This window comes from Marmota marmota, unplaced genomic scaffold (genome assembly GCF_001458135.2).
Source record: "Marmota marmota marmota unplaced genomic scaffold, marMar, whole genome shotgun sequence".
Lineage (NCBI taxonomy): Eukaryota > Metazoa > Chordata > Mammalia > Rodentia > Sciuridae > Marmota > Marmota marmota.
The window spans coordinates 25,378,734-25,397,757 of record NW_026000142.1 but is presented as its reverse complement, the minus strand read 5'-3'; the positions used below and the strand labels follow the sequence as shown (position 1 = coordinate 25,397,757).

The 19,024-nt window shown below is 39.0% G+C and overlaps 1 protein-coding gene across 3 annotated transcripts in view; it reads left to right on the top strand.

The window, feature by feature from the left end:
* The window catches only part of Lhfpl3 (LHFPL tetraspan subfamily member 3), a 510,182-nt gene extending 491,998 nt beyond the window's left edge, over positions 1–18,184 (top strand). For all 3 annotated transcript variants that reach the window (XM_048786168.1, XM_048786167.1, XM_048786166.1), the window contains one exon: positions 15,932–18,184. Coding sequence is in view for 1 of the 3 variants with exons in the window: in XM_048786166.1 (XP_048642123.1) it covers positions 15,932–15,960 (29 nt within the window). In the remaining 2 variants the exon portion in view is untranslated. The remainder of the gene's footprint in view (positions 1–15,931) is intronic.
* The last annotated feature ends 840 nt before the right edge of the window (positions 18,185–19,024 follow it).

Below are 19,024 nucleotides of genomic sequence, written 5' to 3'. Positions count from 1 at the left end.
ATAGTAGAGGATAGGAAAGGCAGCAGAACACGACAGTCACTAGTATGGCAATATGTAAATCAATGGATGTGTAATTGATGTGATTCTGCAATCTGTATATGGGCTAAAAATGGGAGTTCATAACCCACTTGAAGCAAAGTGTGAAAGATGATATATCAAGAACTATGTAATGTTTTGAACAACCAACAATAAAAAAAGAAATTAGAAGTTACTCTTTTCTAAGTTATGACTTTTCTAAGTTATGACTTCTTCCAGTCCTTATGAAAGAGTTATTTTATAATACTCTGCATATTGATAGAAGATTTTCTTGTCAGTATCCATTCATTCATTCAACAAGAATGCATTGAGAAAAGGACATTGTATGCATATATGAAAATGTCCTAGAAAAACCAATTAATTTGTATAATCAATATGTACTAATAATTAATGTTTAAAAAAAAAGAATGTTTGCTGGGTGCAATGGTGCACGCCTATGACTCAGGAGGCTGAAGCAGGAAGATTGCAAGTATGAGGACAGCCTCTGCAACTTAGGACCTAATATGAAAATAAAAAATATAAAAGTAGGAAGAAGGGAGGGAGGGAGGAAGGAAGGAAGACATGGTTTGGTTGTCCCTTTGTTAGGCTCAGAGTGTTCAGACCATCTCCTAATCGCTCACTTAGGGAAGCAAGTACAAATCCATGAAGATACTGAAAATGGTGGAATGTTTCACTTTAGTTTCTTTCCAAGGCATTTAATTTTCAAAATAATAGCACATTTCCCCCTAGTTATAAAAGTAACACTTGCCAGCTTACTACAAAAGAAAAAGAAGAAAATTCAGATTTTTTTTCTGAATATCTGAATGTTCTTCAAAAAGTGAGAAACCTCCTAAATCTACCATTCAAAGCTGAACTACCATTATTTGATTTTTAAAAATGGTATCAGATTATACACACTATTTCTTATTCTGCTTTTTTTGTTAATGTCATAGATGTCGCTCTTTAATACAGATCTATGCACTCATTTTAAATGGCAATATAAAAGTACCTCAACTTATTTAACCAGTCTCTTATTAGGACATTAAAGTTATTAATAACTTTTTTTTTCCTGTGATAAACAATCTCAGGCATACAACTTTATCATATTGTTATCATAGTATATTCATAGCATTTTTTATAAACATTTATTAAATGCTATTCTTTGGACTTCAAGTTCACAACCCAATATTAATTGAGACCCCAGTCTCTCTCTGTGCAGAGCAGAGAAAGAGAGTATAGACAAGTCCATCTCAGGACTCAGAATTGTCTGGGGGAGGATTCAAAAGTAGAATGCTCAAGAAACCGGCAGAGCTAAGTCTTATCTGCCTCTGCCTCTTTTTATCCTTACCATGATGTGGCTGTTACTCAGAGTCATGATCATTGAATTAATTTTCTCATCGGTGAAATGGAATTAATGGACTAGGATTATAGCTCAATGGCAGAGCACTTGCCTACCATGTATGCAAAGCCCTGGGTTCAATTTCTAGCACCACAAGTAAATAAACAAAATGGAAATAATTATATCATTTGCCACTTAGAGGTATTTATAGAGATTGAATAGCAAAATGTACATTAAGTACTTAGCACAGTACCTGGCTGCCAATTAGTGCTCAGTAAAGGAGTAGCTCTTGTCCTCTTAGAGAACCCTTAAAGTCCCAAAGATCTTGCAGTGAACACAAACACAGCTGATTTCTAAATTTTGTGGGAAGATGTCCTTACCAGGGACGTGATTTAACTCAAGGTATGATAATAACATCCACCAAACAGAAAATGATCCTCCATGGGGGGTTTATCCCAAACACAGTTGTAGGTTCAGCACTCGGACATTGTCATTGGCACTTGTAAAATCCTCAAGTGCATCTTTACAAATAATCACTAAGAAATTACATGGAAATTTTGTTTTACTCTTTGTTAAAATAAGAAAAAAACTTCATAGGAAAGTCTTAGAAACATTTTTTTTCTCATTTCTACTCTATTTTATTTCCTATCTCTTCCCATGGAGGGTGAATGTCATTCCTCAATATCACCTTGTAAAACGTATGTTATGTTCACTTTACAGATGAGACAAACAAAGCCAGGGCAAGTAAAATATATTAGCCATAGCTAGAAAGTAGCCCATCCAGGATTAAAGTTTTTCTCTGCTTCTAAAGTTCAGGTGCTATCAAGATTCAGCAGCTTGGGAGGCTGAGGCAGGAGAATTCGTGAGTTCAAAGCCAGTCTTAGCAAATTGGTGAGGCACTTAGTAACTCAGCAAGACCCTGTCTCTAGTAAAATATATATATATTTTTTCTTTTTTAAAAAGGGCTGCAGATATGGCTCAGTGGTAAGTGCCCTGAGTTCAATCCCCAGTACCAAAACAAAAATGAAAAAAAAAATTAATTCAGATTCCATAGGGACCCTGAAGTCTGCACATTCCTAAATACCCAGGTAATTGAGATCCAAGAAGGCACAATTAGAAAAACAATTAGAAGCCAGGCATGGAGGCTCAGGCCTATAAGCCCAGCAATTTGGAAAGGTAAGGCAGGAGGATTGCAAGTTCAAAGCCAGCCTCAGCAACCTTAGTGAGGTCCTAGGCAACTTAGCGAGACCCTGTCTCAAAATAAAAAATAAAAAAGTAAGATTGTAGCTTAGTGGTAAAGTGCCTTGGGTTTGTTCAATCCCTTATATGAAAAAAAAAAAAAAAGAAGAGAAAAACAATTATAAAAAAATTTGTGAACTTGTGGATGAAAGGATATATCATATGATGTACATAAACTGAAGAAATAGTAATGTACTGAAGTTGAATAAAAATTAACGTCAAAATACAAAAAAATAAAAAATTTAAAAAATTAAAAAAAAAAAAACATTGTCCTTGGCCATACAACATTTATGAAGCCCAGTTTCTGAAGCAGGATTCCCTAAAGCCATAGGATTTGCTTCTGGTTATCACCAAGATACCCTACTGAAAACTTTCATGTACCTCAGGATGAAGCTATTTGCATATTTTGGATAGTTCTAACATACAAAATACATCCCAGGCCAGGGTTGGGAAACACCTGGATTCTGGAAGATTCGCTGTAAATGTTGAAGTCTTTCTTTATTATCACCCCAGGATAGAGCCAACTCCATGGTGTTGACCTTTCCTTCTCTGAAATCCGAATCATCTCTCCCCCAGGCCAGCTGATCTTATCCTCAACTGTGGCAGTTAGCCTTCCTACCTCTCCACAGGTTTCTAATGCTTTAAGTCAGTGTGAGAGAACTGGCAAATTGGCAAGATTTGTGATGTTGTATTTGTGATACTGTATTGAGAAGGCAGAGGGATAAAGAGTAGTTTTCAAACTAGATTCCCTCAATGTTTCGCTATGGTGGTGAAACACAGATGAGGGGCAGAGGGAAAGGCCTGGAAAGGTGGAGATCTGAGCCCCTAGTTGGAGCCAATGCACCCAAATCTGTTTTGCATTCATTATTGGGATTCCCAAAAGATTCACTTGAAAAAGTTTTTAGGGGGGGACAAAGAGACACAACCTGAAAACCAGTAGGGACCGAACACCAATCTAGGTCAGAAGAACTAGATTCTAACCCCAGCTCTTCAGCTAACTAACTGGGTGACTTTGGGCAAATTTGTTTCATCTCTCTGTGTCTCAGGATACTTACTTGCAAAAATCAAGTAAGTATAGTCAATGCTTGTTTTAGTAAACTAGGACCACCATAACAAAATGCCACAGAGTGAGTGACTTAAACAGCAGAAATTTACTTTCTCACAGTTCTGGAGGCTGGAAGTCCAAGATGGAGACATGGCAGGATTGAATTCTACTGAGGCCTTTCCTTGGCTTACAGGTGGTGGTCCTCTTGCTATGTCCTCACATGGCCTTTTCTCTATGCACACACACCCCAGAAGTCTCTTCCTTTTCCTGTACAGACACCAGTCCTATAGAATCAAGGTCCCAGCTTAAGACCTCACTTAACTTCATTTGCTTCCTTCAAGGCCCTACTTCCACATACAGTCACATTGGAGTCAGGATCCAACATGTGAATTGGGGGAGACAAAATTCAGTCTGATAAGGGGTGAAAGGGCAAAATGGAAACCAAAAACAGGGAAGGGAGAAGTTCAGGAAATATCTCCCCAGGAAGCAAATTGGGATGGGATGTGAAACTTTGAGCAGGCTTCTCCCGTTGGAAAACTGGAGGAAGGGCATTTCCCACAGGAGGAGCAAAGGCCCAGAGTTGCACCCAGCCTATTTACAGTCAGAGGCCAGAGAACAGTCTGAGGGGCTGTCAGAGAAAGAGAAAAAGGCCACAGGAGGGGTGGGTGATATAGCTCAGTTGGTAGAGTGCTTGCCTCACATGCCCGAGATCCTGGGTTTAATCCCCAGCACCACCAAAAAAAAAAGCCATAGACGGCCTCATGGGCTACTGTGCAAAGCAACCAGATGTACTGACTAATAACAAGTCTCTTCTAAAATATCTGTGTACTTCTGCATTTTAGAAAGTCCTAAAATTCTGCAGTTCAGGCTATCTCTGTCTTTCCACTTCTCAATGTTCACGATGGGTTACACAGCTACTAAATGCTTTAATTCTTGGTTACTTCTCTGGTGGGAGGGCAGGCCTCACTAGATCTTAATTATAAACTGCCTTCTGCAATCTGTGGTCCACTTTTGGTCTGGAGAAAAAGCATACATCATACTTGAATGTCATATTTTATCACAACAGACTCCCATACCAGTGATTAGGACAAGGTCTATTGAATGTGTGATAATAAAGACATGTAAAGCCTTCGGATCCAGAGCTCCCTTCCTACTGAAGACTCAATCAAAACCGTAGGTCTGTGTACTAAGGAACAAAAGCCTCACAGCTTCCTGGAGGAGAGAATGAGATTCTGTTTTAAAGAGTTGTGTCTTGCTGAGGCTTGTGGAGTAGTTAGAAAGGAGAAAGGGAAACATCAGTTGGGTTTTTACAAGCAATTATTAGTAATCTGCTTATTAATAGAGCTGATTCTAGTTCTCTCTCAGAAATTTTCAAAAGGTAGTCCTTTTTCTATTATAAATTCTATGCTTAAAGAGGATAACTATTAAATAAAGCAACTAAATGCGCAAATACGGAAATGTCTATATACACTCTCCAGGTAATATAATTAAAATCTCCCAAACCAGAAAAAAAAAAAACTCTCCGTAAAGATAGTAGACAACGAAAATAATTTGATTATTGAATAAAAATTCAACCAGTTCAGGTGTGATGGTGCACACCTATAATCCCAGTGACTTGGGAGCCTGAGGCAGCAGGACCAAAAGTTTGAGGCCAGCTTTGGTAACTTAGAGAGACCTTAAGCAACTTAGAGAGACCTTGTCTCAAAATAAAAAAAATTATCTGGGCACAGTGATACATGCCTGTCTGTAATCCTAGTGACTGGGGAGGCTGCTGCAGGAGGATCACAAGTTCAAGGTCAGCCTCAGCATTTTAGGGAAGGCCCTAAGCAATTTAGCGAGACCCTGTCTCAAAATAGAAAATAGAAAGGGCTGGGGATACGGCTCAGTGGTAAAGCACCCCTAGCTTTAATCCCAGGGGTATCAAAAAGATGCCACTGGGTAACTAGGAAGGTTTTCCACTGGGAAACAGGAATACTCACTCCCTTGACGTTTACAGTTGAAAGAGATGGCTCCAGTTTCCTTCAGAAAGACATTCCTGGGGCTGGGGATGCAGCTCAGTGGGAGAGGGCTTGCCTACCTAGTGTGATGGCCTGGGTTTAATCCCCAGCACTGCACAAAAGGAAAGACAGACATTCCTGGATCCAAAAGCTGGCAAGAGGGGGCTGGAGTTGTGGCTCAATGAGAGTGTTCGCCTAGCATGCACAAGGCGCTGGGTTTGATCCTCAGGACCACATAAATGTAAAATAAAGATATTGTGTCCACCTAAAACTTAAAAAGAAATATTTAAGAAAAAAAAAGCTGGTAACAGTCTTAGTTTCTTAAATTATTCATATATTTCTTTTTCTTTCTTCTTCTTTCTTTTTTTTTTTCCTGTTAAAGTGGTTTTTTTCCCCTGTTTTATTGGTGCATTACAACTATATATAATGGTGGGATTCATTATGACATATTTGTATATGTACATGATATAACAGTATAATTTGACCAATTCCATTTCTCCTTTTCCTCCCCTCCTCACTTCCCTGATCCCTTTCTCCACTCTACTAATCTCTCTTTAATTTCCATGAGATCCCTACCACCACCTTTCTTTTCCTTTTTCCTCTCTAGCTTCCATATATGAGAGAAAACATGGGACTGCTGGTTTATTTTGCTTAACACAATGTTCTCAAAACATTATTACCTTTATCCATTTTCCTGAAAAATGGCATAATTTCATTCTTCTTTACGGCTGAATAAAACTCCATTGAAGATTTATACTTATTTCTAAGAATCAGAGAAATAACTTGCAAGTTTTCTAAAGTAAACGCTCTAAGAAAAGGAACGTAACTCTCTTCCCTTATTTTCTTTTTTTTTTAAATATCTTTTAGTTATAGGTGGATGCAAAATCTTTATTTTTATGTGGTGCTGAGGACCAAACCCAGTGCCTCATGCATGGTAGGCGAGCACTCTACCTCTGAGCCACAACCCCAGCCCTCTCTTCCTTTACTTTCAACAGGGAGAATTAAGCCTCTTGTTTTAAATTTTTATTTGTCTTTGAAACATCAAGGTAAAAATTCCACTCCAAATGATAATAAAAACACAAATGACAGGCATAGTTAATATATCATGGACTTGCTATGTGCACTAACGTACATAATGCTCACAGCAGCACTATGCAGGAGGTGAGACACAGCTGCATTGAAGAAACTGGGCCAGGTATGAGCCCAAGGACACAGAGCTGGTGAGCAATCAAGCTGGCCACAACCAGACAGTCCGGCTCCACTGTTCCATATCTGAACCATTGGGCCATCCTGTCACAGGAAAAAGTAAATACATGATTTGCTGGATAACATATATGTATAGCATTTCTAGAGTGAGTTAGTGATGCTTAAACCAGTACGCACTTAAAAAAAAAATACTGCCAGCATTTACTGCACTCTATGTGCCAGGTTTGCACACAAAGTCACAAATATAAGTATCAATTTTGATCAATCTTCAGAAGGGGCTTCCCTATCTTTTGAATAGGGAAATTGACATACAGATTTAAAAAAAAAAAATTCTCTGCAGTTACCCAGCCAATAAATGGTAAAGTTAGGGTTTTAAGGGAGAATGGCTCCAAATATCCACACATAACTATTAATCGTGTAAGACCTATCATCAGGGAGACTGATTGACTCTCAAGATGGTGTTGGGGGCTAGGGTTGTGGTTCAGTGGTACAGCGATTGCCTAGCATGTGAGGAACTGGATTTGATCCTCATCACCACATAAAAATAAACAAATAAAATAAATTGTGTCCATCTACAACTAAAAAATATATATTAAAAAAGAAAAAAGATGGTGTTGGAAAGGGGAAGAAAGCTGATAGACAGACCTTGTTGAGAGAGAGTAGCTCAGGCAGGAAGAGAGAGAGGGACAGAATACAGAACAACCAACTAATTCAATGTTGGTGGTCTCCCACATAGAAAGGAGGGGAACTGGGAGTGTTAATGGAGTTAGTGGAGATTTACACACCACAATGCATATTGAGCCAAATGCATTGGGAGGGGAAAAAAATCCTTTAATGAGCAAGCCGAGCAAGTGACTGGGAGTGGGCTAGCACCTCAAAGAACTCTCAGCACCTGAATTTTGGAAATACAGAGTTTATAAAAGCAAAAACCACAAGAGTATAGGTCAGAAAAGACCTTGTTGAGATTATACATTTTGATTACACGAGAGAATTTTGAGTATACATTTTACAGTCATTTTTGTTATACATCAGGGCCATAGTCAGGGACTCAGGAAGGACCTACTGTACTGTCAACATAGATACAGCTGACAGGAGGCTATAAAGAAAACCTTTTAAGCAAGCATAAAATGGAGTCAGGTCAGAACAAAATGGCATTACTCTGGTTCTTTTACATTTCAAGAGGAAAATGTGTGAGGCTGAATATTCAATGGCAACAAACAGATGAATTTTTGATATGAGAAGCCAATTCCTATTTGGATTTCATGATGTACAATTCCACGTGTAGTAATACCCCGTTTAGTTTCCTTTTATTTCTGTTTTTAATGGATTGTTATGACCACGTGGTGAAGTGTCAGAGCATGATATATTTTATGGAATGAAAAATTCAGGAGAGGTCACAGAAGTTGCTGAGATAGGAAAGGCACTTTCAGATCCCCTGGTCTATTAGTTCTTGTGACCTGCACTGAGGATACTATACTCACCCTGCCTTCCACCTGTCTCTTGGATTTCAGCAGTGAACACCTTCTGGCCAATGGAAAAAATGGAATGGCTTTAAGTAAAAAATGTCAGTGAAAATTATTAGGATTCATAAACCAGCAGCAACACCCTATTCACAGTGCATGGGTGAGGCCTACCGTGTATTCTTGCTTTTCACAGGTTCCACAGTATTCCTTCATGGGGAATAGAGGGGGAAGAAGAAGAAGAGATATTCATGAATTAATCAATATTCCTTCTCATGAATGACTTCTGAGAAGCGTGTATGTTGTCAAACTCCATTGCCTACAGGAAGAGCATGAAATAGTGGAGGCCTGGTGCTCAGGCTATTTTTTGCTCCTTCCCAGCAAAGAAGCTCTACCTAAGTGGGCAGAACAGCTTTAGCACTTATCCACTTATCCTCCATCCTTCCTGTGTTGAAATCAGTCCATCAGATCAGAAAGTCATTAGAAGGAGACAGAGAAAGAAAAAAAGAGACACAGTGAGAAAGGTAGAAAACCCAAAGAGAAGGAGAAGAACCCCCTTGGGAAGAAAGGAGGAAAGAAAGTGTCCCCAGATGTCTCAGGTGGGACCTTTTCACCCATTTCATGCTGGAAAAAGTTACTTTTAAAATCAAGTGATAAAAGCCAGACATGGTGGCAACCACCTGGAATGCCAGCTGCTTGGCTAAAGATGGAAAGATTAAGCCAGTGAGACCCTGTCTGAAAATAAAAATATTGTGTGGCCCTTTGGTTAAGGTAAGAGGTGTTAGAAAATATAGAAAGGCTGGTAATTGGAGTATGGCTTCCTCTCCAGCTACCTCCTGATTTCATTGCAGTGAGGGACTGTGGGCGTGGCATGCAAGTAAAGACCAGCAATGACAATGGACCCAGGTCTTCACCAGTCCACTGACCGATTACAGAAAGACAAACAACTACAACAAATTCAGAACCTCTAAACATCTATAAAGCTAATGTGGATCAATCTGAAATCAGAGTCTGCATTATACCTTAATGCATACCAACAGGATGTGGTGAGCAGTTAGTCTGCTTGTGGGACAAATGATGGCCCAAGAAGAGACTGTAAATAGACCAAGAAGTGGAGGTTGCAAGTTGAGCTACTGCTCCTCTAGAAGTTATATGTCAGGAAGAAAAATGAGTTAAGAGCAGTAGCTCACTTTCTGACCTATGAGAAGTGTGCCAACCACACATGGCATTACAATCTATTTAATACAACAAACCCCAAACCACTGTCAAAGAAGAGGGCATTTGTCCACTATTCCAAGTGTCTGTAATTGTATAACAAGTACCCCAAAACTTAGCAGTTTAAAACAATAACCATTTTTATTTTATTTCACAATTGTTTGGGTCAGCAATTTGGAAAGTTTCAGCTGGATGATTCTTCTACTCCATGTAGCATCAACTAGAATCATCTGGTGTCATTTGGTTGGTGGCTGGGTGGTACTGGAAGGTCGAGATGGTTTCACATGACATGAAGGCTCCTTGACGGGGACAGCTGGAAAGCTTCACTCAGCTGGGTCTGTCTCCTGCTGCACAGAGCACCAGGGCCTCTCCATGTGGTCACTCCAGAAGGGCAATCAGGTATCACAATACTCAAAAGATGCTCCACATCACTAAACATCAGAGAAATGCAAGTCAAGACCATTATGAGATATCACTTTATACCCTAACAGATACAATGGTACTATTTCTTAAAACACATAAAATGACAAGTATTAGTGAAATTAGAAGAAACCAAGAACCACTGTACACGGTTGGTGGGATTGTAAAATTATGCAACCACCATAGGAAATGTGTGGAGATTCCTCATAAAAACTACCACGGGATGTAATGATCCCACTTCTGAGTACATATCCCAAAGAACTGAAAACAGGATCTATTATATTTGCAAACCTATGTTCAGGGCAGCAGCACCATCCACAATAGCCAAGGGATAGAAGCCACCCAAAGTTCCATCAACAGATGAATGAATAAACAAAATACATTATAGACATACAATGGAATATTATTTAGCCTTTAAAAATAAGGAAATTCTATAATATACTACAACATGAATAAGCCTTGAGGACATTAGGCTGCATGAATAAACCAATCAGAAAAACATAAATACTGTGTTATTGCAGTAATATGAGGTATCTAAAATGGTTAAATTCATAGGGATTTGGAAGGTAAAATAGTGACCATGAGGGGCTAGAAGAAAGGGGAATGTAGAGTTGTTCAATGGGCAAAATTTTCAGTTTTGTAAGGAAATCCATTGCATAGTGAATATACTGAATGCCATTGAATAGTAGTACTACACTTAAAAATGGACAAGATGGGGGCTGGGGTTGTGGCTCAGTGGTGGAGCACTTGCCCAGCATGTGTGAGGCACTGGGTTTGACTCTCAGCACCACATATAAGCAATTAAATAAATAAAGGTCTGTAAATAACTAATAAAAATTTTAAAAAGAAAAAAAATGGGTAAGATGATAAGCTTTATGTTTTGAGGTTTTTAACCACTTACACACACACACACACACACACACAAACTGCTGGGACTTTTAAATCCCAGATTCAAGGGGAAGGGAACATAAATTTTATCTGTCAATAAGAACGACAAAGAGCCCATTCATGCTGGTTGCAGTAATGCCTGCCTGTAATCCCAGCAACTTGGAAGGCTGAGGCAGGAGGAATGCAAGTTTGAGGCCAGCCTCAGCAACTTAGACCCTGTCTCAAAATAAAAAAAAAAAAAAAATTTTAAAGGGGATCTGGGGATACAGGTCAGGGGTTAAGCATCCCTGGGTTCAATCCCCAGGACAAAAAAAAATAGTAATAATATTAAGTAAATAAAAAAGAATGACAGAATGACAAAGAATCTTCAGCCATCTTTAATCTGTCGCATCATGGTGGGGTACATCATGTCTGCAGCACCTGAGGACCTAGACAGCAAGATTCTTTCCAGGGGACTATGTTCCACCTCCCAGAAATGAAGAATATCAAGAGCCGCTGTTGTAGGTGGGTGCTGGAGACGGCCAAGCAAGGAAAATGGAGAAGCTAGTGTAGCCAATGAGGAACAAATGGCCCGGAACTCCTCCCCTACTTATTTTCACAACAAAGATTCCCTGGCCATTCTATCAAAAGCCTGACCACTCCTATCAAGCCATTTTCCTCATTCAATAGTGCCTGGTCCCTCAGCTATCCTCTCCGTGGGGGCTCCAGACCCTAATTGGATAGGTCAGATAGGAATATTCAGCAGAAACCAACCACAGGAGACCTTTCAACATCAGTAAACACATAGAAAATTCAACAAAGTAGCACTTAGATAGTCTGGACAATGCGGCCATTATAAATGCTGCTTTCACGAGCAGTGATTCAAATGACAGCTTCGAAAAGGATTTGCAAAGAGCCCCTTGGAAATGGAACATGGGCAACCGAGAGCCCATGACATGTTACAAGGTCAAACTCGACTGAACAAAGATCCAAAGCAGCACTGAATGACTTATTTATTCAGCCCTGCTCTGTGCGAACCTGAGAGAATGTGACATCTTTTAAATTGCCTCCCCTGATAAGCAATGTCCGTGGTGCATGGAAAATGTTAGCAAAAGTTCTGAAAGGAGCAGACTACTTTACAAGGCAGTGGTTACAGGGCAGCCACCCTGAGACTTCCACCCCGTTCTGCAAACTGCCCTGATGTCTCACGGCCTTAAGACGAAAGGAGGGATGGCCACATCTGGAGGGGAAAATCCTGCCTTTTGTTTCCTTCCACCCACTCCACCAATCTGTTGGAAGAGCTAGCCCTTGCCAAGCCTTCCGATGGAAAACTTTCTACTGCGCATGCCATCCATAATGGTAATGGCATTCTAATTTTGCTCTCCCAGTAAAGTATCTTCCTGATATTAAATGGGGAGTGTTTGTGTTCTGAGCACCACTGGAACTAATATCCTGATTATTTTTAGCCTAGCAGTCTGCAAACTCTTACATGCCCTGGGGTTCTTGTTGCATGGTGGTGTCGTGCACTAGGAAGAAAAAATATCCAGTGGTAGCAGAATCTAAGTAACTCAATTCAAGCAAACATTCCCAGCACACCTCGCAATGAGCAGCCTGCTCTCAGGGGCAGGGGCAGGGCCAGTGCCAGGGTGAGGTAAGCCAGGTGCCTACTCTGCAAAATGTAAGGAAGCACTCAACCTGTACCTGCATGACCCTATGAGTAACCCTCCTTGAACTTTAAGCCCTTGGCACCTCCCCTGCTTCCCCCTAGTCGAGTCCCTGCTCTCTGGCTTCATGCTCTCAAAAATATTTGCTCCTCAGCTCCCTGTCCACCACTGATATTGGGGGGTATAGTCCCAGGCTCAGGATCTTTCCAAGGAGGCAGCTACTCATCAGGAAAATCCCTTTTCCTCCCAGGTATGGACATCACTGCTCTTGGGGCAGTGAAGCCCTTCCAACATCTGCTGCTCCCACCCCAGCCCACTGAGACTGGTCTCACCCTGTCTGGGGTGCAGCATTAGCCACAAATATTTTTTTTCCTGGCAGTCTCATACATTTCCTTCACTGTGTGATGTCATAAAGCAAACCCAGGCAGCTGAGAGCTGAGGAAAGAGAAATAGGAGTCTCTGTTTCATGGTTGCCAACCAATTATTCACATCAAAACAGGGTTTTCTATCATGAAATCTGGAGTGTATGAACCTCAAGAAAATGGAGACTACCCTCTTACCGGCTTCTCCCCTTCATCACACACATACATAGCCCTGAGCACTTCCATAGCACCATCTCCTAGCAACGTTCAATATCCATTTCATATTCTCGTTCATGTGTTTATGACCCCCTCCTATTCTTCCCTCTTCCCCATCCTTAGCTAGCACTTTCATGAGCTTACTGGAAAATCCAGACATTCAGCTGGATAGGTTTTCAGTGGAAAAATACTCAGAGTGGAGGAGTCATGGACCCACAAATCTGACTTTGGATTCCATCTGGCAGGAGCATCTCCATGAGAGCAGAACAGACCACTCAAGGTTGAGAACTGTCCATAGCACTGTGTAAAATCCATGAATTGCTTATGTTGCTTTTATTATTGTCTGAAGGAAGCATTCCCTTCCACAGGGCCTCTGCCAGCATGACTCAATTTCAGAGAATCATTATAGACCAATCATCATTATGACATGATCATATCTCAATTATCCCCTGTGTAGTCAGGGTACATTAAAGTGACTGTGAGTCCTCCTGCTGAGACAAATTCATTAAGATCATAATGTGTATAAGATATTTTAAAGTGTGATGGAAAACGGGGGGTGGGGGGAATATTGAAAACAACACAATCTTTCAGAGGTTTCTCTGGCACACATTCAGAAAACATAATTTTATCTTGTATTTCAAAGTGCTATATGATACAAACCAGACAGCCTATTTCTTGTCAGCCCAAATCTGCCACACCATGGCCAGCTAGATGTATTTACCCATCCTCAAAATATATAAGATAGCCATAAGCCCAGATCAGTACTGCCGAAGTCTACAAAAATCATCCAAGATATTATGTATACAACCAGAGATATGAAAAATTGTGCTTTATATATGTAATAAGAATTGTAATGCATTCTGCTGTCACATATAAATAAAATTTTTTAAAAATCATCCAAGAATAGGTATGATCTAGACATGTGGACCCAGACATAGTCCCTAATCTGTTGAGGGAAAAAAAAGAAAAGAAAAGCAACCATCCCCTGAGAATTTGTTCTAAAGAAAAAAATTAAAAGAATAGATTAGTGTATTTGTCAAGATCATTGTACTGTCATGTGTAGCTAATTAAAACTAATAAAATATTCTAAAACAAAAAAAATAAAGATATTAAAAGAAAAAAAAAGAAAAAGAATAGATTAGGCTGGGGTTGTGGCTCAGAGGTACAGCGCTCACCTAGCATGCATGAGGCACGGGGTTCAATCCTCAGCACCACATAAAGTAAAATAAAGACATTGTGTCCACCTATAAACTAAAAATTTTTTTAAAGAAAGAATAAAGATTTTCATTATTTATAATAATGAAGCAATCAAAACCTACATCTATCTGACAAGGGTAAAAGAGTTGAGAACGGAATATTGAGCATGGAATGGAAAGGAATGATAATAGGATGGATTATTATACAGCCATTAGAAATTGAGGCTGATGATGTAGACAGTGGAAGTATATAAAATTATTTTAAATATAATATTAAAATGTTTAAAGTGTAATCTATAGGGATTGGGGTGTAGCTCAGTTGTAGAGTGCTTCCCTAGTATGTGTGAGGCCCTAGATTCAATCCCCAGCACCACACACATAAGAAATGTCATCTATACTATGATTCCAACTAGATAAAATAGGTTTGCATTTACATATGGAACAGAAAAAGACATGGGAAGAAAACAGTTGATAAGTCTAGGTGATTGGATTTGTGGGTGATTTTTTTTTTTCTTTTCTTCTTTCTCTTTTTCTTTTGGTGCTCAGAATTGAACCCAGGGGTACTTTACCACTGAGCCACCTTCCCAGTCCCTTTTTTTAATTTTTGGACAAGGTCTCACTAAGCTGCTAATGCTGGTCTGGAACTTGTGATACTCCTGCCTCAGTTCCCTAAGATTCTGGGATTACAGGATTGCACCACTGTGCCCAGGTCATGATTACTGTGATCTCCCGATAATCATTTCTTTTGTAGCTATTATAAATGTTGAGTATAAAATAAAATTTGGGCTGGACACGGTGACACACACCTGTAATTCCAGTGACTTGGGAGGTTCAAAAGTCCAAGGCCAGGGACTGAGGTTGCAGCTCAGCGGTAGAGCGCTCACCTAGCACATGTGGGGCACTGGGTTCAATCCTCAGCACCACATAAAAAATAAATAAATAAATAAATAGAGGTTGAAAAAAGAAAAACAAAGTTCGAGGCCAACCTCAGAAGACAATTTGGTGATACATTGTCTCAAAATAAAATAAAAAGAACTGGGGCTGTAGCTCAGTGGTAAAATACCCTTGGGTTCAGTCCCAGATGTCAAAAATAAATACACACATACATAACTTGGACATAAAGTTATGTATGAGACACCTTCCATATTAGGAGGATCTTGATGCTTCAGATCATTCTACATTCTTTGCTCATTCAAAGCAGCTAGACTTTTGACCCAATACAGGTAATATGTGGGTTTTAGGGAAGATTCCTTGTTGGAAAGACTGTGCAGTGGGGTTTTGTTTTGTTTTGTTTTGTTTTGTTTTGGAGGTACTGGAGATTGAACTCAGGGACACTCAACCACTGAGCCACATTCCCAGCCCTATTTTGTATTTCATTTAGAGACAGGGTCTCACTGAGGTGCTTAGCGCCTCGCTTTTGCTGAGGCTGGCTTTGAACTCTCTCCTCCTGCCTCAGCCTCCTGAGCTTCTGGGATTACAGGCATGCACCATCATGCCCAGCTGTGCGGTGTATTTAATGAAACAGAATTCTCAAACTTAAGGCTTTGGTAGCAGATCTAAAGTGCATTGAACCATTTGTTAGTGTTTTTTCATGATGAATGTTGTGCACAAAAATCTTGCTGACAGAGAATGGTACATTTTCTTTTCTCTCCTTCTAATCGTTTCTCTCTTTTCCCTCCCCTTTCTGCAGTTCTGCTAAGCCAATATTCTCTAGAATGAGCACAAAACAAATCAAATAACAGCTAAACAAATCGAATAACAGCTTTTGTACATCAACATCAAGAAGGAAGACTCTTGGGAGAGATCAGAGTCCAGTGATGAATATGGATCTAGATCTGCAGAGATGGAAGTGATTTTCTGGAGAGAGACGTGATCATGGATTAAACACCAGCTCGTTGGAAAACTGTCATTGAATAAGATCAGATAACATTCATGAAAAATCATATTCAGGAAATATTTTAAGGAGGAGGAATATAAATGTGCTAGAATTAACATGTAAAATACATATGTACTGAGGTTTGTAAACTGTCCTTTTTTAATCAAACTGAAAACAAAAAGCTTTAATCTTTCAATACCATAAAAAAAAAAAAGGGCAGTTAGTTCTAGATTATTCCTATCTCAATAGCCACGAGGCTGATCAAGTGTCATTTATTGAGGAAGCATCTTAGGAAATGCCTCTGACCTTTGGTTTTTCCATCCCTACTTTTCCTTTATTTCACTGTGTGATTAGTTACAACCACTCAGTTACTAAGAGATTTAACGCTTCAAACTTTTTACCAAGTCTGTGTTCAGTTTAATGTGTCTGTACAAGTTATTACTGAGAAAGTGTTTCTGACATATACTATTACTCTGTCGAGCTGTATATTACAGGAAGTACATCTTTACATCATAGTTTCCCAAGCAAAATAGGTTTCCCAAACTGTCAGGAAATGGCATCAAGGAACTCTGAAAAACATAGAAAGCTCATTTTCACCTTAGATGCTCACGTGTAATATATAGGCTGCTATCAAATAAACACTTTTTTCTAATTCTCCCTAGTATATACATAGGAATTTAATATACTTTATTAATAGATATCTAAAATATCTGATTTTTTTTCTATTTCTTTGCCCTTCATGTCATCAGAAATCCATATCCTTTATTTCCTTTACTGACAGGTATTCATTTTTGTTCCTTTTAATTATTTCATTAAACCTATTTCTAAATGATAGTAAGTGGTACTAACAAAATAAATAATAATTTAATAGCCTTAGAAATAAATGACTATATACTTACACAGGTCAAAGAAACTTGGTAGGAATAAGTTACCTTTTTATTAATGTTGACTTCAAAAATCCTCAAATTTTCTTTAGTTGGCTGGGATTTGGAAGTAGTTATAGCTAACCAGTTGTCTTCAACAATCTTTTGACCCCAGGTTCCCCCCACCATAACGTACTGCCCTCATGACATACCCTGCCACTATTCAACAACAGAGAAATATTTAATATTGGAATAGCCAATTACCTGAGAAACAGCACAAGCACATGCAGGGTTACCCAGTGGAAGCCAACTAATGTTCTACACCTAAGCAGAAAACACAGATGTATAGAATGCCTTCACTCATGGGCTCAGAACTAAGATCCAGTCAGCATATATTGCTAGAACATCAGAACTGACATGGATCAGGATTGACCTCCTCTCTCTAGGACCACATTCATATTTTAGCCAGATGTCTCTGGTACTGGTCATCTTTTCACCACAATCAGGATCATCTCTCAAATGGCTAAAAGTATATTATAGGTACACTGAAGTAGGTGAAACCCAATTCACAGAGATGTGGTTTTCCCAAAGAACCAAATTAAGGGAATACTAGTGTCTGTAACTAAAGTGTTAGTCATTCTGGGGGTTATTTGTTGCGTTAAGTATTAGCTGTCCTGTTGCATTCAGAACACCTTACTTACTAAATTTAATTACACACAACTTTTTAAGAATTCATCTTTTATTTAAAGGGAGGTATCTCTCTACTTTATCTACAATAAAAGCAGAAGGTATTCGCCTTCTCTAATCTATGTAAATTACAGATCCCATCAGGAGTCCTACATCACCAATAGTGGTGTTAACAAAAATGAAAAAGTACTTCCTATCCACATACAAATGTTTTTTAAAAAAATCTTTGCCATAAAACCTAAGTGTAATTTAACATCACAGAGTGCTATGAAGATGGGTCATTGATGATGTACCATTGTACATAGATAATACACATGTAAATCACTAAATGTTAATTAAGTATAAGAAGTATGTTTTTATCTTTTTAAAAGAAAAGTGACTCCCTTTCTCATTCTGTTCTGTTGTATTACGTCCAAAAGTTGTGTGTAATTTTTTTAAGGTCCAGGAAATGTAAAGAAATTTGTTGGAATATCTGAATTTCTGTAAAAAATAAAAATAAAAATAAGATTTTGTTACTTAAAGGAATGCCTGGTGATGTGGTACACGTTTTGGTACATTTGGTTTCCGTCTTTGCCCAGTGTGAACTAATGGCTTGATTCACATAACTATCTTCAGAAAATCTTCTTGCTGCTACATTCCATAATATTTGCCAACAACAGACATTTAATGTATTAGCTATGCAGAACCCTCATGTAGAGGGCATGCCCAACATTTCAAAGCCTCTTCTAGCCAAATATAGACATACCTCCAGCCAATTCTTTATACACTCAGTGGAATGAAATTGAAAACTAAGAAAATACCTGGACTGCTCAAGCAAAACTTGACCTGAGATATCCAACTGCTCAATCTCCATGCCACAGATTGAAAATAGCTACTTGTTCCTCAGACATGAGTAACTCTTGTGCAATAATTCATACTGAGTATAGGTTGCCCAGATGATTTTCAATCCCAGATGCTCTGTTTATTGTAATGCTAAACCTCAACATCATCATCTGTAAAATGGTTATAAATAACAATACCCTGCTACACAGCATTGTTGTGAGGAAATAGATCATAGTTTTGTGCTTGACAGGTTGGAGATATTCGATGAATGTTAATTCCTAATCCCTTCCCCACCTATGTATGACGTGGAAGGAAGCAAAAAAAAAGCCTCTTCTCTCAAAATGCTGAAGATAATTGCAGAGTTATTTATGAATAGGGATTGAAAATTCAAATTTGCACACAGAGGCATGTAGATAAGTAAATTAACAAAGCAAGCTGGACTGAGATAATAGGAAGTGGTAGAACTATGAAGCATTGAAGAACTGGGTCCTATATAAAGGAAGTAAAAAGCCAACACTAAGTTCTAATCATTCAA